The 23,345-nt window shown below is 38.8% G+C and overlaps 1 protein-coding gene across 3 annotated transcripts in view; it reads left to right on the top strand.

The window, feature by feature from the left end:
- Positions 1-23,345, top strand: part of LOC150090411 (peroxidase-like) — a 265,140-nt gene that overhangs the window by 83,432 nt on the left and 158,363 nt on the right. For 2 of the 3 annotated variants that reach the window (XM_090389869.1, XM_090389870.1), the window contains exons 6-7: positions 9,797-9,967; positions 13,591-13,794. In XM_090389869.1, the coding sequence (XP_090245995.1) occupies positions 9,797-9,967; positions 13,591-13,794 (375 nt within the window). The remainder of the gene's footprint in view (positions 1-9,796; positions 9,968-13,590; positions 13,795-23,345) is intronic. The other variant, XM_090389871.1, reaches the window with a different exon arrangement.

The following is a 23,345-nucleotide window of genomic DNA, read 5'->3' as shown; positions in this document are numbered from 1 at the left end:
CCAAAAAAAAAAAAAAAAAAAACCACTCCTATTTCACCCCTCCGTTCATTCGAAATACCTGCCCAGCTGAGCCTTAAATTTATTTAGGCTATCAACTTCCAGAACAAGGGATGGAAGTCTGTTCCACCAACAAACTACCCGTTGCCTAAAGGCAAATTTCCGCACATATATCCTACATCTGTCTTTCTTCAATTTGAATTTATGCCCTCTCAGGTGATTATTCTGAGCAAGAGGAAGAATCCCATCGGCATTGAGCATACTCAATCAATTCAAGGCTTTATACACCTCTATCAGATCACCTCGCCGGTGCCTAGCCTCCAGACACTGTAATTACCAAAACTGTAATTTGCAAAACTTAAGCCTTTCTTCGTTAGCGCAACCCTTTGTTCCATTCACTAAACTTGTTGCCTTTCTCTGTACTCGTTCCAGCAGCTCTACATCCTTCTTGAAATGAGGCCTCCAGACCTGTATACAGTACTCAAAGTGTGGCCTAACCATTGCCTTATACAAGGGAATAATCACCTCCTTATCCCTGCTAGAAAAATTCCTGTATATCATTGACAAGACACTATGAGCTACTCTTGAAACCCATCTGCACTGCTCAGAAAACTTCATATATGCCTGCACAATTACCCCCAGGTCCTTTTCAGTCTCTACCACTGTCAGTATAGTAGCACAGAGTTGATACGTTGCTCTGGGGTTACTGTTTCCCATGTGTAGTACTTTACATTTGTCAATGTTAAACTTCATTTGCCACCTCGAAGCCCATCTGCTCAACCTTTCCAGATCCTGTTGCAGCAGCATAGTGTCGGTAGTGTCCTTGCCAACCTTTGTATCGTCTGCAAACTTGGACATTAAGCTTGATATACCATCATCAATATCATTTATAAATACAGAAAACAACAATGGACCCAATGCTGAACCTTAGGACTCCACTAATAACATTAGTCCACGATGAGCAGTGTCCATTGATTACCACTCTCTGTCTTCTCCCCCTCAACCACCCCTTTATCCATAGCAGCAATTTGCCTCCAATGTCACACTGCTCCAATTTGTGTAGCAGTCTTCCATGTGCAACAGTATCAAAAGCCTTTCTAAGATCCAAGTATATAATATCAAAGTTATTCCCTGCATCCAGTTCTTTTGTGACTGCATCATAGTATCCAATCAAATTGGTCAGGCAAGACTTTCCCTTAACAAAATCATGCTGTGTCCGCATTATAACTGAAGTCTTGTCTAGATGATCCTGCAGTACTACTTTAACCAGTGCCTCCATTAATTTTCATGGAACAGAAGTTAAACTCACAGGTCTATAATTACTTGTGTCGCCCTTTGATCCTACTTTGTGAATTGGGGTCACATTTGCACATCTCCAGTCTATGGGTACCTCCCCTGAGTCCAAAGAAACTCTCATAATTATGGCTAAGGGTTTTCTTACTTCCTTTAATATAACTGGATAGATTCCATCCACCCCGGTGCCTTTTTTATGTTTATCCTCGACAATTTCTCCTCCACTTTCCTTTCAGTTATTACAAAATCATATAGCTCATTGCTAGAGTTTACTTCGCGTCTGGCATTCCAATTCCTGAATAACTCCTCATGTGTGAGTGTAGATGCAAAATACTCATTTAGTTTGTTAGCCACCTGAGCAGGATCCTCAACTGTGGAACCATCAATATCCAGTGGACCAATCTGATTCATCCCTCTCCTTCTAGAGTTTACATAGGTAAAGAACTCTTTTCTGTTTTTCTTTGCATCCTTTTCCAAGGATTTCTCATAATCTGCCTTTGCCTGCCTAATCTCCTTTGTGACTTAGTTACAGACCAACTTATATCTATCATGGGCTTCCCTGTCACCCATTAATTTATATGTATCCCATGTATTTTTCTTCTCTGCCATATGTCTCATTAGTTCATCTGACATCCATTTAGGCCTAAATCTTGAACAGTATTTCTTAGTTGGTATGTAAAGCCTAGTAGCTTCCAAGATAAGTTCTTTGAATGCTTCCCATTTTAAATTTGCTGTTGTAACATCATCAGTTGGTCCCACTGTATAGAATTTAAATACTGTCTCAGACCATCGTAGTCGCCTTTACAAAAGCAAAAACCCTTCCCTTTACCCCTGATGGTAGTTACCTCTTTGAGTAAATCCCACTTCAGCACACAGTGATCACTGTCACCTAGTGGTTCCTTTATCTGCAGATTCCTAATGCATGAAGAATCACTACTGATAATCAGATCAAGAGTATTGCTCCCTCTAGTTGCTTCCCGAACATGCTGAGGTAGAAAACAATCATCCAATAAATCCACAAAAGCCTTTCTAGTTTGTGAGTGACCAACCCACAAATTCCAGTCAATATCTGGGAAATTAAAATCCCCCATTATAAGACTCTCTGATTTACTGGCCCACTCTATTTCCCGGTACAGTTTCTTATTATACTCTTCAGAGTCATTAGGCCCGTACCACACTCCTACTCTCAATTTTGATCTCCCAATGCTTATGTCACACCAAACAGACTCGACACTGCACTGTCCAGCGATGTCAATTGGTTTCACGTCCTTGGATTTTATGTGTTTTTTAACTAATAGCAAAACCCATCCTCCCCTTGTATCCTGTCTATCCTTTCTGTACACATTGTACTCCCCAAATTCCAGTTCTGCATTCCTTATATCTGTGTGACACCATGTCTTTGATATTCCAACAATATCTGCCTTTGATATTTTGAGCAATACCTAAAATCATCAAATTTATTTACCAAACTCCTAGCATTGTTGTACACACAAGTATACATGCACCTGTTCCTATTTTTAGCTACCCTAACACAATCCAACTTTTGGGACCAACTGATGATGTTACCAGCAGCAAATTCAAAATGGGAAGCATTCAAAGAACTTATCTTGGAAGCTACTAGGCTTTACATACCAACTAAGAAATATTGTTCAAGGTTTAGGCCTAAGTGGATGTCTGATGAACTAATGAGACATATGGCAGAGAAGAAAAATGCATGGGATACATACAAATTAACATGTGACACAGAAGCCCATGATAGATACAAGTTGATCTGTAACCAAGTTACAAAGGAGGTTAGGCAGGCGAAGGCAGATTACGAGAAATCTTTGGCAAGGGATGCAAAAAAAAACAGCAAAGAGTTCTTTACTTATGTAAACTCTAGAAGGAAGGGGATGAATGAGATTGGTCCACCTGATATCGATGGGTCAACTGTTGATGATCCTTCTCAGGTAGCTAACAAACTGAATGAATATTTTGCATCGACATTCACACATGAGGAGTTATTCAGTGAGGGGAATGCCAGAGGTGTATTCAACTCTGGCAGTAAGCTAGAGAAACTTGTAATAACTGAGAGCAAAGTGGAGCAGAAATTGTTGAAGATAAATACAAGAAAAGCACGTGGGGTGGATGGGATCTATCCAGTTATATTAAAGGAGGGAGCAAAGGAAGTAAGCAAACCCTTAGCCATAATTATGAGAGCTTCCTTGGACACAGGGGAAGTACCTATGGACTGGAGATGTGCAAATGTGACCCCAATTCCCAAAGGAGGATCAAAGAGCGACACAAATAATTATAGACCCCTGTTAGTTTAACTTCTGTTCCTGAAAAATTAATGGAGGCACTGGTTAAAGAAGCACTGCAGGATCATCTAGACAAGACTTCAGTCATAGCTCAGACACAGCATGGTTTTGTTAAGGGGAAGTCTTGACTGACCAATTTGATTGGATACTATGATGTAGTCACAAAAGAACTGGATGCAGGGAATAACTTTGATATTATATACTTGGATCTTAGAAAGGCTTTTGATACTGTTGCACATGGAAGACTGCTGCACAATTGGAGCAGTGTGGCATTGGAGGCAAATTGCTGCTATGGATAAAGGGGTGGTTGAGGGGGAGAAGACAGAGAGTGGTAATCAATGGACACTGCTCATCGTGGACTAATGTTATTAGTGGAGTCACTCAGGGTTCAGTATTGAGTCCATTATTGTTTTCTGTATTTATAAATGATACTGATGATGGTATATCAAGCTTAATGTCCAAATTTGCAGACGATACGAAGGTTGGCAGGGTTGTCAAGAACACTACTGACACTATGCTACTGCAATAGGATCTGGAAAGGTTGAGCAGATGGGCTTCGAGGTGGCAAATGAAGTTTAACATTGACTAATCCCCAGGGGCTCACATCTGGTGAGTATGGGCTTGGCACACCCAGGGTCCTGAGCTGGATATCACCATTCTTCTCTTTCTTGGTGATTCCCTTCTACCTCTCTCTCTTTGGGTAATTCAGAATTTTTTTTTTTTTGCCTGGTGCAGCATAAGCCTCAGGCTTCCTTGCACCATATGGCTAATAATAATAATAATAATAATAATAATAATAAAATGTAAAGTATTACATATGGGAAACAGCAACCCCAGAGCAACGTATCAACTTTGTGGTACTACACTGACAGTATTAGAGAATGAAAGGCACCTGGGGGTGGTTGTGCAGGAAGATATGAAGTTTTCTGGGCAGTGCAGACGGGCTGCAAGAGTAGCGCATGGTGTATTGTCGATGATATATAGGAATTTTTCTAGCAGGGATAAGGAGGTGATTATTCCCTTATATAAGGCAATGGTTAGACCACACTTAGAGTACTGTATACAGGTCTGGAGGCCTCATTTCAAGAAGGATGTAGAGATGCTGGAATGAGTACAGAGAAGGGCAACAAGATTAGTGAATGGAACAAAGGGGTGCTCTTACAAAGAAAGGCTTAAATTTTGCAAATTACAGTGTCTGGAGACTAGGCACCAGTGAGGTGATCTGATAGAGGTGTATAAAGCCTTGAATGGTTTGAGCATGCTCAATGCTGATGGGATTCTTTCTCTTGCTCAGAATAATCATCTGAGAGGGCATAAATTCAAATTGAGAAAAAAGACAGATTTAGGATAGACGTGAGGAAATTTGCCTTTAGCCAGCGGGTGGTTGGTTGGTGGAATAGACTTCCATCCCGTGTCGTGGAAGTTGATAGCCTAAATAAGTTTAAGGCTCAGCTGGTTGGTGGAATAGACTTCCATCCCGTGTCGTGGAAGTTGATAGCCTAAATAAGTTTAAGGCTCAGCTGGACAGGTATTTTGAACGAACAGAGGGGTGAAGTGGAAGTGTTAATTTTTGTTTATTTATTCATTTATTTATTTTTATTTTTTTTATTTTTATTTATTTATTTTTTATTTATTTTTATTTTTTTGGCTGATGCTGCATAAGCTTGCTTTCTTGCATCAAATGCCTCTACTAATGCTAATGCTAACCCATGTGTTTACTTGTACCGCAATGACTCCCAGCAGTCTCTGAAATACCCTGCATTTTGTTTTCAGGCTGCTGCTCATTTCAATAGAAGCAGTTCAAGAATCACTTTCACCTCTGCCAGTGGCTACTGTTAATCTATTAGTCCTTGTATCCTCCCAAGCTAGCAGTTTTCCGACCCATCTAACACTGCCTCAATAACATCAGCAAATATTCTTGCACCCTTTCTATTTAAGTGTATCCCATCCCTGTAGGAGCAGTCTCTCCTGTTAACAAGTACAGACCAGGCTGAAAAAAAATTCTACCCCTTGATCCTTGCACAATCTTTCCAGGGCCGAATTGATCGAGACGGCTCTCATCATATACTCCCTCCTATCGTGTCTGTGCAGAATTGCAGACACTTTCAAATTCAACCCTAATTCACAACCTTTTTTTCAGCAGTGACCTGTACTTGTTAAGTAATTCCGCCGGTCTCCTACTCTTAATATCATGAGTGCAAATGTTTACAACTATATAACCTTTGTGCCCTTAAAAGATGATATCCGCTCTACAGCGTCAATGTGTATATGGCCTTGATTGGATTGAGTAGACTCAGTGCTGATGGGATTCTTCCCCTTGCTTAGATTACAAACTTGAGGGGGCATAGATTCAAACTGAGGAAAGATAGTTGTAGAATAGATGTGCGGAAGTTTGCCTTTAGCTAGCGGGTAGTTGATTGCTGGAACAAACGTCCATCTGTTGTTGTGTAAGTTGATAGCTTAAATAAATTCAAGGCAGAACTAAACAAACATTTGTAATGAATGGATCAGTGAAATGGGAATGGTTTTTTTTTTTTTTTTTTTTTTTGGCTGATGCTATATAAGCTTGCTTTCTTGCTCTACCAATGTTTACACTAAAGTTGCTGCAACTGGAGACTGGGCATCTGCAACATGATCTGATTGAGGTGTATAAGGCCTTAAATGGTTTGAGCAGGCACAATGTTGGTGAGATTCTTCGGCTTGCTCAGATTAAGAACCCCAGGTGGTATAAACTGAAATTGAGGAAAGACAGTTGTAGAATAGATGTGCAGAAGTTTGCCTTTAGCCAGCAGGTAGTTGATTGCTGGAACAGACTTCCATCTGTTGCTATGGAAGTTGATAGCTTAAATAAATTTATGGTTGAACTAGACAAACAATTGGAGTGACTGGATGGGTGAAATTGAAAGGTTTTTTTTTTTTTCTTTTTTGGCTGATGCTACATAAGCTTGTTTCATGCATCATATGCCTAAACTAATACTAATATCTTGTGGCAAGCTGACAAAATTTTAAGGGTCGAGCAACAAAAGTACAAATTTTTAAAATTATATGTTATTAATACAATATTGAACAATATACTAAAAAATTAAAGGAGACTTTTATAGTAATATTGCTCTTATACTTTGGATACGTAATTAACTCAGAAAGTTCTGTTATAGCTTAATTTTTTTTCTTCTCATTTGCTTTGTGTGTATTTACTTTGCATATAAGGGGAAATCTTGTTTGACCAAATTGATTGGATAACTAGAATGTGGTCATAAAGGAACTGGATGCAAAAAAAAATTTTGATATCATATACAGTCAGTCCTCGTATAACATGTGTTTACACTACACGAATTCGATCATACACAATTTATAAATAGGGGAATGATATCTTATATAACACGAACCGAATTCACTTATGCACGATTCGCCTTTGTGTTTACAAGAAATGGTAGTCGAACGCAGAATCACCCCAATCGAACGCAACATGATAGGAATGTAGAGAAGATTCTGAAAATGTATTTATGTGTTTTATATCAGTGAAGGGGAAACACATTTCATCATAATAACATAAAAACCAACACAATTCCAGCTATCGGTGCAATTAGATCGAGTTTACTACCAGTTTATAACAGATTCCACTAGCAGAAACGCAACTGGAAATTGTTTTTATTGTTTTATGGTAGTAACCCCTAGAAATGTGCTTTAGTAAAATGTGAGATGTAAATAGTGTATCTCTGCCTTTACGGTGTTGTTTATTCAGTTGGTACACATGCACAGCTTTGTTTATGCGTATCAAGCGTGCCTCCTCGTTTTGTAATTGTGCTTTATTCCCTAAAAATTAGTAAAATACTTAAAAGGAAGCGTCCTGGTGAAGACACTGCAGATTCAGAGAGAAAAAGCAAAGCAATATCGAGAAACAGAGGTGGACTGGGTCAAAAATTCTTACCCAGGAAAATTTATAGTGGCCTCATACTATGGTTTATGGCCAAAATCACACCAGCCTCCGGCCCACTGGGGTTTCCCCGGTAAGGCTTATGGCCAGTCTGCCTCTGTCGATAGAGAAAAAATATGAAATTGTGAAACGCTTTGAGCGAAATGAAAGACCATGTGATATTGCACGTGCTACAGGCCTAAATGAGGCAACGCTGAGAATTACAAAGAATGCAGAGAAAATAAAAACAACTTTCATAGCAGGAACAACTCAAAGTGTAATTAAAATCCATTAGATTAAGACACAAAGAATTGGAAGAGATGGAACAGCTATCATCTGTTTAGATAGAAAATCAAACAAAAAACAAGTTTGCTTACGATAGAAGCAAAAGCATTAGCAATATTTTATTACGTAATAGTAATAAAATACGTAATATTACGTAATATACACAATAAATAATCGTAATAAAATACTTATGTATTTTATTACGATTAATTATTGTGTTTGGTAATGTTTTGGTTACAAATGTGTGTTCAATCTTGGATGGTCGGCACCTAACCCTATTTTTCCCATAGGGCCTGTTGTTTATATTGCACGATTTTGCATTGCACGAGGGTTTCTAGGAACACAACTATTGTGCTATATGAGGACTGACTGTACTTTAATTTCAGGAAAGCTTTTGATGCTGTTGCACATAAAAGACTTGCAGAAATTGGAGCAGGGTGGCTCCGATTTGTGCACCACTTGGCTCCAAGTGGCTCCATAGCAGCATTAAGGTCAAATTACTGCCATGGAGAAGACAGAACATGGTAATCAATGGAAATTGCTCTTTGTGGACTAATGCTATAGTGAAGTCTCTCGGGATTCAGTGTTTGGTCCATTGCTTTCTATATTTATCAATTATATTGATGAAGGCATAATGTCCAAGTTTGCAGATGATACTAAGATTGGCTGGGTGGTTAATGACAGTATGTTACTGCAACAGGATCTAGAAAAGTTAGGCAGATGGGCTGAGAAATGGCAACCGAAGTTTAAATAAAAGTTTAGAGTTTAGATAAAAGCAAAATACTGCATACGGGTATTAGTAACCCCAGAGTGACATACCAACTGTGGTACTGCACTGAAGATAGTGGAAAATGAAAAAGACCTGGGGATAATTGTGCAGTCAGATGAAGTCTGTGAGCAATATAGACTGGCTGCCAGGACAGCTCATGGGGTTTTGTCAATGATATATAGGAATAAGGAAGTGATTATCCCATTGTATAAGGCAATGGTAAGGCCACATCTTAGTACTGCATACAATGTCTGAGGGCCTCATTTTAAGAAGGATGTGGAGTTACTGGAATGAGTACAGAGAAGGGTAACAATATTGGTGAGGGAAAAAGAGGGGGTACTGTTATGAAGAAAGGCTTCAGTTCTGTAAATTGCAGCATCTGGAGACTAGGCACCTGTTATGTGATATAATTGAGGTGTCTAAGGCTTTGAATGGATTGAGAAAGCTCAGTGCTGTTGGGATTCTTTCTCTTGTTCAGACCACACACTTGAGGGGGCACAAATTCAAATTGAGGTAAAAGCGGTTACAGAATAGATGTGCAGAAGTTTATCTTTAGGCAGCGGATTGCTGGAACAAACTTCCATCTGTTGTTGTGGAATTTGATAGCTTAAATAAATTCAGAGAAGAACTAGATAAACTTTCGGAGAGAATGAATAGGTGAAATGGGAGGTGTTGTATTTTTTGGATGATGATGTATAATCGTGCTTTATTGCATCATTTGCCGCTGCTAATTTGTCTTTTATCTGCAAAGAAAGGAATTCTTAACCAGATCACATTTCATGGTTACAGACTGCAGCTCCATTTCAAGAATAAGAATTGTCATTGTAATTTCAACTGATATATTATTCAGTGATATTAGTTTTGATAAAATTTAGTAAAACTTAGATAGTTTCTATTTTTTTTTTTATTTAAATTTTAACACATGGTTCTGCATTTTTTTTTTTTTTAATTTTACATTTGGTCCACATGTTTTTTTTTTTTTTTTTTTATTTTACACTTGGTCCACACATTTTTCTTTTAATTTAACATGCAATTCCTTAAATTAACAAAAAATTTCATTAAAAATATGTAGCATACAAAAATGCATGTGTCATAATTTTTATTTGCAGTTTATTTTTATTTGCTGTCTGAATATATTAACTGATCAACTGTTTATCCAGACAGGAAACTGAAATTATCATTCTTATTTAAATTATAATTAATTATGTGGGATGTAAATAAACTGTATTTTTAACTTAGGTATAGCATCACCCCGAAGAAGTAAAACAGGAGAGAAACTGCCTTCAGCACGAAAAGTTAGTTCTGCTATGTACAGCAACCAACATTGCCATGATTGCAACTGTACTATGCTCACCATGGTTTGGGGACTGTTTATAGATCATGACCTTACCAATACTGCTATTAGTCAAAGTAAGTAGAATATATTTACTAAGTGATTGATTGATAGATTCAAGTCTTCAAGGAAAAAATACTGCACTTTTCACCTCCATCCATGAAAGAGTTTCTTTTCATTAGGATCAAAATATTAGAAATGAAGTATATTTTCAAACAAATGCTAAAAACATACATTATTCTTAGTAAAATTGGAATCATGGAATTGATTCCAATCTTGAATTCATTAAATAATTCATTATTAAATATATTTCAAGTTTCTCATTAATTATATACTATAAGAATCATAAATATTTTGTGCTATGTTACCGGACATTCCTTATGCATGCAAAGAGTGTCTGGTACTACTCAGACAACTGCTCTACTCTACTCAGACACAAACTAATATAAATATCATGGGTTGCATGTAGCAGCAGTATTTTAGAATTCAATATTGGTTATGAACTGGAATTCACAGACGTTCAGTGTAGGATGGTGCTTGGATGGCATATCAGTAACCTTTTGGTGTGTACAACTGCAACTTGTCTGAGCCTCCAAAAATCCATTGTGGTGGCTATTATTTCTCCTCTTCCTGTTCAGAAATTTGTCCATATTCAGCCAGTGCCTAAAGAGTGAAAAATTCTTTCCTATCACTTCTGTTGTCTTATTGCACAATAGGAATGACAAATCCTTTCTACAATTCTACAGCACTTATCTCAACTCTTTCCAAACAATGGAGAAGCCCATACAGACTCAACAACATCAACGATCATCAGCAATTCTTATGCTATTTTGAAACCCTCCATCTGATTAATGATTGCTGGTATGGATTCAATCATAGCTGATCCCTTGGTGATATCTTGGCTTATGTTACTCTTCTTTGTAAAAATTCCACAGGAAAGTTTACAGCAACTCAAGCTCCTTTAACACTTTTCAGCTAATGCTGAAGTTCTCAATATTCTATCCTTTTGCTCACTTTTTTCCTCTGATAGGTTAATGACCTTTCATTGATCTCTAGGTAATTCTTTAATAGGGAGAAGAAACTTTGGTTAACTTAAATCCTTTCATAATCCAGCAGTTCTTCTGTATTTCTTGCAATTAGAGTCTCTCTGTCCCCACAAACTAAGACTTGGATTTTTGCAATACAAAAACTAGCCTTTTTGTTTTGCTCTAAGTATATATTTTTTAAAAACAATTGCTATGTACAAATCACATATGCCTTTTCCATGGATTATTGTTCCAACATTTGGGGTTGTCCTCCTAAAACTTCATTTAAATTCCTAGACTCTTCCCAAAACAGGGAAATCAGGTTAATAAATGGTCTGTCACTAATAAACTTACTCCATCCCCTATCACACAGATGTTTAGTTTGCTGTATTCCTTTTCTATGAGAGGGCACTGTTTTGTTGTATTTCTTTCTTATAAAGGGCACTGTTCTTCTGAATCAGCATCTATAATTCTAGCACTTTCTTGCAAACCAGTCTGAACATGTGCATCAACCAGTCAACACTCATTAACAGTTTAACCAGATTCTCTTAACTTTTCTTCTTCCATATACACCAATGAGCCAAAACATTATGACTAGCGAGTCATTATGCAACTCGAGGCAACTGCAGGTGAACTACACCGCATGTGCGGGTCGGGACATGGTATAAAAAACACCTGATACTGAGCTCCATTAATCAGTGTTACTCTTGTTCTTCAGATGGGAAAGGTAGCAGACTTAAGCGAGTTTGACAAAGGCCAAATTGTAATGGCCAGACGACTGGGTCAGAGCATATCAGAAATGGCATGGCTGGTGGGATGTTCATGGTCAGCCATGGTTAGTACCTACCGAAAGTGGTCCGAGGAGGGGAAACCCATGAACCACCGGCGAGGTGTTGGACGACCACGGCTCATCGATGCTCGAGATGAGCGAAGACTCTCCCCCCATGGTACATGGCAACAGAAGGGCAACTGTGGTGCAACTCGCTCGTAATGGGAATGCTGGTGACGGGAGTAATGTGCCACAACACACAGTACATTGAACCCTGCTGAAAATGGGGCTGCATAGCCACAGGCCTGTCTGAGTGCCCATGTTAACCACGGTTCACCAGCGATAGCGCCTACAGTGGGCATGCAAACATCGAAACTGGACTTTGAGTGATTGGAAGAAGGTCGTCTGGTCTGATGAATCATGTTTCTGTTGCACCATGTGGACGGCCGGTTACGCATTCATCATTTACCTGAGGAAGTGATGGCGCCTGGATGAAAACAAGCTGGTTTTCATCCAGCGAAACCAGCTTGTTTTCGTGGTATGAAAACAAGCTGATGGCGGCAGTGTCATGCTTTGGGCAATGTTCTGCTGGGATACCTTGGGTCCAGTCATCCATGTGCCAGGCACTCTGACATCTACCACCTACCTAAACATCATTGCTGACCAGGTAAACCCTTTCATGGCAATGGTCTTCCCCTCTGGTGGTGGTGGTGCTGTCTTTCAGCAGGATAATTCGCCATGTCACACCACCCGGATTGTATGAGACTGGTTTGCGGAACATGAGGAAGACTTCCAGGTATTGCCATGGCCTCCAAATTCCCCAGACATCAATCCCATCGAGCATCTGTGGTTTGTGTTGGAACAGCAACTCCGATCTGCGGCATCTCAACCACGGACCTTACATGAGTTGAAGGATCTGCTGGTTACGTGTTGGTACCACATACCACAAGACACATTTAGAAATCTTCTAGCATCCATGCCTTGCCAGGTATGAGCTGTTTTGGCTGCACGTGGAGGACTAACATCATATTAGGTAGGTGGTCATAATTTTTTGGCTCATCGGTGTATCCCTTTCCTTTGGTTCTTTGGAACACTCTACCTTCCTTATGTATTTCCTGAACATTAAAATATTCAGAAAGTGACATCTGTTGTCAAGAATTACCTTGTCTTTTAATCCACACACAATACTAGAGTAGTACTGGTGTTGTCAATATACAATGTCAGCCAAAAAAAAAAAAAAAAAAATATATATATATATATATATATATATAATTATGTGTTGAATAGAATAACAAGAAGGCAGAAAAATGGAAAAAAGAGGAAGTAGTCTAATGCAGTCAAAGGCAGAAAATGCTAAACCCATGCAATATATATATATACAGTATATCATTTGATTGAAACTAGAAAAGACACCAGAGAGATACATGTCCTCTAATAATTTTTCTAATTCTTCCTTAAATTTATTTAGTCTGCTCACTTCACCACATGAAGATTTGTTCCAATAGTGAATTACTTTCTGGCTGAAAGGAAATTTTTGCACATTTATCCTACAACCATCCTTTTCCAGTTTAAGTTTATGTTCCCTTTGTGGGTGTCATCAGAGTACCATAAAAATATTTTGTGTTTGGGACTACCATAAAAAAAAAATGCCATTCTTAAAACTACTGGAATGATTTAGCCACTGCTTTATGGGTGTATTCATACTGCATGCAGATCATTTGCTATTAAGGACTATTATGTCATAGTTATTATAAATGTAATGACATGGCTGTTATAAATGTAATGGCATGGCTGTTATAAATATGATTGCTCTTATCTGTTGTAATTAATGTTTCATTTCTCATTTTTTTTTCACTAATGGCTTATTATCTGTTTCTAATATTTTAAAATATTTTATGTTTTACAGGTTACAATAATGCATCAATTGCTTGCTGTGACACCAGAGTCTTGACCATACCTGATTATAATCATCCAGAGTGCTTTCCAATTAATATTCCTTCCACTGACAAATTCTATGGTCCTCTGAATCAGACATGCATGGAATTTATCCGCTCTAGTCCATTCTATTGCCAGCTGAACGACTGCATCCATCCATCTGGATTTCCTAGGGGTAAATGTACATTAATGCACTGTTCATAATCACCTCAACAGAAAAAAAAATTTGGAAACACTGGTAATATGGCTAATGTTATAAATACAGGTAACAAATTTTAATCCATTTGTGAAATACACATTAATGGATAGTATAGGCATATTATTTTTCTTAGTGTATACCAGCCATTTGTTTCATTAAGTTTCCCAATAATTTTGGGTACATATGACTGTTATCTATTTTACTTGATTTGAAGTGTACAGCTTCACCTCATTATGGCAGTGTGTGCTAGCAGGGTAGATATAGAACAAGTAATAACAAGTAATAATCAAAAATATATGGCACAGTGAAATAGAGACAATAACAGCGTGCAAGTTTGATAACAAGTAAATTAAATGGTGAATGCCAAACAGGTGCCAAGTTTATTTTTGGGAAGACATCCAGTCCTAAAGCTTTCACTAGGTTTTCAGGAGCTACAGGCTGGAGCCCATCAGTTTATGTTTGCTGAAAACTGGTAGTTTTGTATATCTTATTGGCACACAGTTGTTCATTATCTATGCAAAATATTTTTGCAAGATTTATTGTATTGGATGGGAATATCCTTTGGAAGTTTCTGGTTAAAAAAAGAAGAAAAATAATTCTGGAAAGGTAACAATTTCATCAAGGTAACATCATTACCTTGATGAAATTACATCATATCCTTCATGTAATTTCATCAAGGTAATGATGTTAGTTCTGATTAATTCTGGGGAAAGAGGGAGTACAGTTAAAGGTGGTATGGCAGATGATTCTTGAGACTGTAAAGGTTTGTTTAACTACTGAAGGATTCAGTATTTGATTCTAAGAAAACTTTAGTTGAATGGTAGGTGCAGAAGACTGAATTACAGACAATAGATGGAAGCCAGAGAGATACATCTTTGGACATATTGTGTTATGAGACTTGGATGCTGATGATACGGGGAAAGTTCTTGCTTTGCTCTCCAGAGGGTTTCAAGAGTCTTTCTTCTTGGTGTTTGTAAAGTGGTGTGAGAACATGAGTTGTTCATCCCAGATGACTTCTAAATCAGAATGATATGTAACTGTTGATCTGCAAGCCATTTAGGAGGGCTGTAGAGATATTTTTCTGTTTGTTTCTATTTGTTTGAAAAGAAATCTTGGTGGACTTGCTGGAATTTAACCCTAAGATAACTGCTTTGAGGAATTTTTTTGTAAATTTATTATTATTATTTTTTTTTTGGCTGATGCTGCATAAGCTCAGACACTTGCTTTTTCTTACATCACATGCCACTACTACTACTACTATTGTGAGGTTCAAATTCTGGTGTGTGGCAGTTTATGAGATATGTATAGTGCCTTGGCTGTCCTCCCATGAGGTTGCAAACACCACATGTTTGTATGTATAGGAAATAAAGTTATGTAGCAAGATGCAGGGATCAAGGTCTGCTAAAAAAGGAGATGCTGACAGAAAACATCTCCTGCACGTATTCTCTCATTAGGAAATCATCCACCAAGATGGGATCTACCAATATTTCCTAATAGGATATCATGTACACAAGTGAGTATATATGGTATTCAAAAAACCAAGACAACTACAACTGAGGTGGCTGAAAGAAAAGTGGCTATTTATGGAGTAGATTTTCCTTGAATTAATGCTGACAGACCAGATGTGAACCTGATATACACAAGTAAATGTAAAATGTCACAAATAGTGTATGTGACATTTTACATACACTGTGTTGTTTTTTTTTTTTTTGTTAGCGCATAGGCTTCTGTGGCTATAATGCACTTCCCAAAGTTTTTGCATTTTACTCTGATCCAAGCCCTAGGCGGGATTCGAACCCACGAACCTTGGGTTGCCAGGCAGGCACTTTACCCACCTGGCTAACCCTGTCGACACTATTTGTGTATGTAAAAACATACAGTGTATGTTTACACTATATGGTGTTTTGAGAAGCATGGCCAGAGGAATAGTGGGAAAGTGACCAGTCAAATGCCTACTGCAATGAGCATTTTCTCAGTTTTTCCATTTCTCTGGAAAAACTGAGAAACGATGGTTTCAGGTCAGACATGCAGAAGCTTACCTTCAGCCAGTAGGTAGTTGATTGTTGGAATAAACTTCCATCTGGTGTTGTAGAAGTGGGTAGCTTGAATAAATTCAAGGAAGAATTAGACAAACTGCTAGAAGAGATGGGCATGTGATATGGCAAGTGGTTTTTTTTTTCTTTTTTTTGGCTGATTCTGTATAAGCTTGCTTGCTTGCTTGCTTGCATTGTTTGCTACTACTAATACTAACTTTGTTAGACATAGCAACTGCATTACAGTATCTGCACTTTCCTCTGAATTAGGTTTAAGTGGTATGTCAATTTTTGTCATAGTGCATGTTTATCTTCAGCAGTGCATGAGTTATACACCACAGAGTACAAATCTTGCATTGCTGAATTACTAACTACTGATATTCCATTTGTAAAAGTTTAAGGTTAAAAGTTAAGCAGGGTAGATTTTGACTGTTGGATCAGTGCAAAAGTAATAAAATACCATGATGCATCTTTGTGTATTACATCAGTAATGTTTTTTTGGATGCTAAAGAATTATCTGTTTGCTTTTGAGAAGAGAAACTGGTTAAAAAATTGTCTGTGACAGTTATTATAATTACTATTATATTATTTACCAATTATTTGTGTACAGGAAATTATTTCCTGTGCATATATATATAAATTCTTCATTATTTATGAAGATTTGGACCACACAAAAGTAAGAAAAGCTGGAGTTTCCTAGTGGAAAAAACCTGATTATGCACAACAGAGATCAACTAATTAAATAGCACAAACGAAACACCTTAGAATTTTTTTTTCCAATTGTTAGTGGAGCTTGAGCCCTATGTAGTTCAGTTACACTTTATTCAACTTAATACAGCAATATTGCTTTTAATATACAGAAAGATGGGTCATATTGGAATATAGGAACCCGTTGAATTTATGTTTATATACACTAGTTCATCTGTATTGCACAGTTCATAAAGCCGAGCCTTTAATCTACATGTGACAGTAGTTAGAAATAGTCTATAACTCCTTATAGTTCTTCACCACAGCTAAATGTTCTCAAGTAATAATAAGCCACTTTTTTGATATTTATAATACAAGATGGTTATCAGTGCTGGATTAAGGTGTAAGGTATGTGTCTAATGGCTCCTGGGATTTCTCCCATCTCCACAGATGTACACCGTATCAAGCCAGAGATTTGAAGGTGTGTGGGGGAGGTCATGCGCTGTATATTGTGTTGTGCCCTTTGTTCATCCCGTCTATTAGCCGCCAAGCCCCTAGTGGGACCTGACGTTACCACACTGTGCTGCAGGGAGGCCGACCGGATGTACCACTGATGCTAGAGTACTCTGACAGGTCCTGCCACCTACTTTCCTGGGATTTCAGTGGCTAGGACCAGATTTGAGAATGAGATGATTGCTGTTTCTTGAGCAATGGTTGTAATTTTAACAGAGCATAGGGTTGCTTGCTGATAACTTGTTCTAGGACCAAATAGGTCAGCCAATAATTTTGATGTATTTAGATTTAGACCTGTGGGGCATATATATAAAAAAAAAAAAAAAAAAAGTTGCGTAAAAGAAAAGTAAGGGGAGGCAGAAGACTGGAGGGTAGGAAACAGAAGGAAGGGGCTAACAAGGAAGATGGCCTGTGCTGATAGTGTGGCATGCCCAGTGCCTTACCAGAGTAAAGAGTGGTGGAGGGACGAACCCCCCCCCACAAACACAAAAAAAAAATTTTTAAATAAATAAATAATTTTAAAAAATAAAAAATAAATAAAATAAAAGCCATTGCATAAGAGAAAAGTAAGGAGGGGAAAAAGACCGGATGGTAGGAAATAGAAGAAAGAGGCCGACAGGGAAAATGGCCTCTGCTAACGGTGTGGTTTGCCCAATGCCTCACCAGAGGGAAGAGTGGGTTGGTGGGTGAGGAGAGCAAAAAACCATCCAAAAAAAAAAAAGAGAGAGAGATACCCCGCAAGGGCATGGTAGGAACAACCAGTCAGTAGGAGCCAACAACTTGATGGAAATCCAGCAGTGAGTGCTGCTGTGATGGATGGGGCATGGCGTCATCATTGGGACTCCATTTGGTGAGTCTGTGTCGCATCTAGATTGAAAGCTGGTCCAGTAGTCCATGATAATGAATATTTGGGAGGTCAAAACTGGGAGTCCAAAATAGGATGGTCAAGTTCAGAGACCGATGCTTAGGTCTCTTCTTGATGAGATGTGTCACGTCCAGTGGGGAGAAGTTGGTCCAGGAGTCAATGATGAGGAATTTGTCAAGGTATATGTGGACCCTGTCTTTGATTGCACTGCTAGTGCTGTCCCAACCAAGTGGGGAGACCACTTGACTACTCGAAATGTGAGGGATCAAGTTGGGTTCTGTACTCTGGATGGTTTGTTGGTCAAGTCTTGTGTAAGTTGGTCCAAGGCATTAGATCCATGGCTCAGCAATGCTCAGCAACAATTGGCAGCCATGGTTATTTTGATCTATTGATTCGGATACTGTGGTGGTGGTGGTGGTAGTGCTTTCTGCCTGGTGAATAGGTCCATTGCAAATAGAGTGAGAGCCCGGTAAGGTTCTTCGTTCTGTTGGGGTGGATGTTCTTGGTTTTGGTAGTTGAAGCATAGTTTCGTTATTAGGATCCTCCCTAAGTCTTTGTAGATTTCATAGCTGTGGGCAAGGTGCTCCCACATCTGATCCTCTCCACAGTGGCAGCGGGGTGAGTCTGTAATTCCAAAGTCGTAGTTTTTTCTGGAAGGAGCCATGTCCAGTGAGGAGGTAGGTAGTATACAGTCCCGGTGAAAACCAGCCAGGTGTGAGGGGTTAACATGCCCTGACATCCAGGAGGAATCTTTTGGTGACAGCACCTTTAGTTGAGGTCTGCCATCTTTCTTGCCAGATGTCTGTTAGATGTTCATTAAGTCTCTTCTTTTCAGTATTTCTGTTATTTGCTGGGTCAGTGATGAAACCGGTACAGGTAACTGCTCTTCCTTTGGCCAATTGGTAGAGCAACCCATGACGAACAATCTCCAGGTCCAGGGGAAGAGATCCAGTGAGGACCTGGAATGCATGGGTGCTGACAGTGTGACAAGAACACGAGGACAGAAGGAGAAGAGAGCACTGGATAGTTCCTAGGTGCAATCTGTTTAGTAGAAATTATTTATAGTTCCTAGGTGCGATTAGTAGAAAGTATTTGGAGTTGCAGTTGGTAGCAGCTTCAATTGTTGTTTCCAGTGCATCTACTGTGGAGCATCCTTTCCGGGAACTGTACTGGTTAGGCAAGGAGAGACTAGCGTCATTGTAGCGGCTTCTATTCTATGGGAGATCATCTGTTTGCAAAGTTTGCTGAAGACTGGAAGCAGTGCAATGGGTAGGTATGATTGTGGCAGATCATGTGGCTTGGTTGCATTCTTCAATATAAGTCTAACAGTTGCAGTTCTCCACTATGTGAGGAAGAATCCTTGGTGGAGACAGTGGTTTAGCAGGTTGAGTATGGTAGTGGGAATAAGTTCAATGGCTTTTTGGATGATTTCTGGATCGAGCATGTCTTTGCCCGGAGCCTTCTTGTTTCTGATTCTAGATGCAGCTATGTTGAGCTTGGTTGGGGTGAAGGGTTCTTCAATCGCAGTTGCGCCATACGTTTCATTCTCCATGCAGAGCTGTAGCTGTTCCATTCTGTGTGTTCAACAGGCTGCTGGAATGTAGCATCTAGAATATTATTGACAGTGTCTTGCCACGATCTGGTGTAAAGTACATTTGGTAATTTTGTGGTTGATACAACCTCGCCTCTGGGGAGCTTGTTAGTGGTTACTTTGTACACAATCCCTTCAGGGGTCAGCGTTCCCTTCAGTGGTTACCAGGGTGTCCCATGAGAGCCTTTTACGCTGTTTTATTGTTGTGGTGTACTGGTTCCTGGTCACTCGATATTGCTGCAGTAAAGCTTCTGTTTAAGTTACGGGCTAGTAGGGCTCCATTCTTTAAGGGACACCAAAAGCAGAAGAACAATGAGGCAAAAAAATATATATCCTTAGTAAAAGGTGGCAAAAAATTATTCTGCCCTGGGCATGGAAATACCTTGGTTCTGCTCTGATGGTTATGATACCATTATAAAAGTTGAAAAGGGGAAAGTATATGTAGGTTAATAATTTCAGGTTTAGTCTAACCAATAACACAGCTCCACAAAACTAGAATTAAAAAAAAAAAAAAAGAAACTATAGCAGACATTGTCTACAGAGTCGAGTTAATGTCACCCAGACCAGTATAAGCTCATATTAATCAAAAAGGAATCATTATATTTGAAATTGGCATATGTTCAGGGTATAATGCAATTAGAGAACATTAAAAAAAAAAGTCGGCTAAGGTAAAGAAAGCCCACACGAGAAGCATGCAAAAGTTTGATGAAATTTACCGGTAAAAGTACTTTGCCATAATGGCATTTGTATTGTTGCACGCTCGGTAAACAGATGGTGGGTGTTATTGGTCTGGAGTAGAAGTTGAATCCCATGAGAGCTTGAAACCCTCCCGAAGTGGAGGGGTAACCTGACCTTTTTTCTTTAGAATCACTAATTGAATTAACTAATTGAATCATGAACAGAGTCATATTAGAAATTCTGGAGTCATAAAAAATGTTCGTAACGTACTTTAACCAGTAAACTTTTTCGAAGTTTGCCATGCTTCTCATGTGGGCTTCCTTTACGTTTGCCTTTTTTTTTCTTAATAAACAATTTATCCACTAGTCCACCAGTGATTCTAAAGAAAAAAAGGTCAGGTTACCCCCCTCCACTTTGGGAGGGTTTCAGTCTCCCATGGGATTCAATTTCTACTCCTGACTGATAACACCCACTGTATGTTTACTGAGCGAGCAACAATACAAATGCCGTTATGGCAAAGTACTTTTACCAGTAAATTTATCGAACTTTTGCATGCTTCTCGTGTACCTTCACCAAAAAAGTCTAGTGTGTACAGTTTTGATAAGCTTTGATAATGATATTTTTAATTAAAGATTATTAAATACATTGTAAAGTTCAAACAGTACTAGTATTTATTATCACACCAACCAGATTCCTGAACAGCAGACCAGATGCAGCTATAAAGCATGATAGAAAGTGTTATTATCTAATAGTTACATTAAGTGTATTGCAGTTTTTTTTTTTTGTGTATGCTGCTCTGATGCTGGTTTCTAACAAGAAAAATTGCCAATTGATGGAAGAATTCAGCACATTGTGCTTTAGCACCATCTAACATACAAAGTTCTGAAACATGCAGTATGTGTAGTACACCACACCTTTTTAATGATGCTTCTTCATAAAATCATCACTAACTTCTAATTTCCCTGCCCACAGCAGTAAATCCTTTCCCTGCTGCAATAAATCCATTATCATAACTTTCTGAACCAATTTCATAGAACTGTTCCATTGTTATAATGTTACACTGTTCATTTGTTTCTACGTCAGATGGCACCTCCGTAGCCAGGTGGGCAGGAGCAACAGTGCGTAGCACATGCTTCTTGATTAGACCGGGGTTCTAATCAAGTGACGCCTGTGACCACCAAATATGGAGGATGCGGAAAGGTCAGGGAATGACCACTGCATTTTTCCAGAGCAATATGGCCTTAGTTGCTAATGCTCCTAAAAAAAAACAAATAACAATCTACATCAGATGTTACAAATTATGTTTGAATAAAATTCATATTAAATATTAATTTTTTTTAAAGTTTATTTTTAAGTTTTTAATTTTTAAAAGAACAGACATTAATTTAGTGCAGGTACTATTTCAATATAAGTATTGAAATTCTATAGTTTGAGAAAATAACACTACTATGCACTGTGTGTTTTATGTCTTTACTGCCTGAGAATGCTTTTTATCACTCCAGTAACAATGCTTGTGCTTACACTCAATTTAGACAGTTACTACATTAAAAACTCCAGCAATCTACCAAGTGATGCACACCCGATTTGAGCCTCAAAACAGAAAAACCAAGTGCAAACTACCCTGGTTAGAAAGGACATTGTTTTATTAGGAGACTCCATTGTCAGGGAAACGGGGAATATTTTTTGTAATAAAGATAGGTGGAGCAGAACCAGGGTATGTCTGCCGGAAGCAACTATTGATGATGTCACCAACAGACTGTCAGATTTTAAAGGGGGTAAAGAAAATATTATTATTCATGTGGGGACAAACGATATTAAACGTACACGATCTGACGATTTGTTGGAAAAATACAGGACCATGCTGAGGAAATGTCGCGAGCTAGGCCATAATGTCTATGTGTCTGCAATTCTGCCCAGACACGATAGGAGGGATTATAGCATTAGCATTAGCATTAGCATTAGTAGAGGCATTTGATGCAAGAAAGCAAGCTTATGCAGCATCAGCCAAAAAAAAAAAAAAAAAAAAAAAAAAGTAACATAAATAAATAAAAATAACCACTTCCACTTCACCCCTCTGTTCGTTCGAAATACCTGTCCAGCTGAGCCTTAAACTTATTTAGGCTATCAACTTCCACGACAAGGGATGGAAGTCTGTTCCACCCACCAACCACCCGCTGGCTAAAGGCAAATTTCCGCACATCTATCCTACATCTGTCTTTCCTCAATTTGAATTTATGCCCTCTCAGGTGATTTTTCTGAGCTAGAGGAAGAATCCCATCAGCATTGAGCATGCTCAAACCATTCAAGGCTTTGTACACCTCTATCAGATCACCCCGCTGGTGCCTAGTTTCCAGACACTGTAATTTGCAAAACTTAAGCCTTTCTTCGTAAGAGAACCCCTTTGTCCCATTCACCAATCTAGTTGCCCTTCTCTGTACTCGTTCCAACAGCTCTACATCCTTCCTGAAATGAGGCCTCCAGGCCTGTATACAGTACTCTAGGTGTGGCCTGACCATTGCCTTATACAAGGGAATAATCACCTCCTTATCCCTGCTAGAAAAATTCCTATATATCATTGACAATACACCATGAGCTACTCCTGCAGCTCGTCTGCACTGCTCAGAGAACTTCATATCTGCCTGCACCACCACCCCCAGGTCCCTTTCATTCTCTACCACTGTCAGTGTAGTACCACAGAGTTGATACGTTGCTCTGGGGTTGCTGTTTCCCATATGTAGTACTTTACATTTGTCAATGTTAAACTTCATTTGCCACCTCGAAGCCCATCTGCTCAACCTTTCCAAATCCTGTTGCAGCAGCATAGTGTCAGTAGTGTCCTTGACAACCCTGCCAACCTTCGTATCGTCTGCAAACTTGGACATTAAGCCTGATATACCATCATCAATATCATTTATAAATACAGAAAACAATAAAGGCCCCAATACTGAACCCTGAGGGACTCCACTAATAACATTAGTCCACGATGAGCAGTGTCCATTGATTACCACTCTCTGTCTTCTCCCCCTCAACCACCCCTTTATCCATAGCAGCAACTTGCCTCCAATGCCACACTGCTCCAATTTGTGCAGCAGTCTTCCATGTGCAACAGTATCAAAAGCCTTTCTAAGATCCAAGTATATAATATCAAAGTTATTCCCTG

This window comes from Mastigoproctus giganteus, chromosome 2, assembly GCF_048544385.1.
Source record: "Mastigoproctus giganteus isolate SK-2022 chromosome 2, ASM4854438v1, whole genome shotgun sequence".
Classification (NCBI taxonomy): Eukaryota; Metazoa; Arthropoda; class Arachnida; order Uropygi; family Thelyphonidae; genus Mastigoproctus; species Mastigoproctus giganteus.
This window is presented reverse-complemented; position numbering and strand designations above follow the sequence as displayed.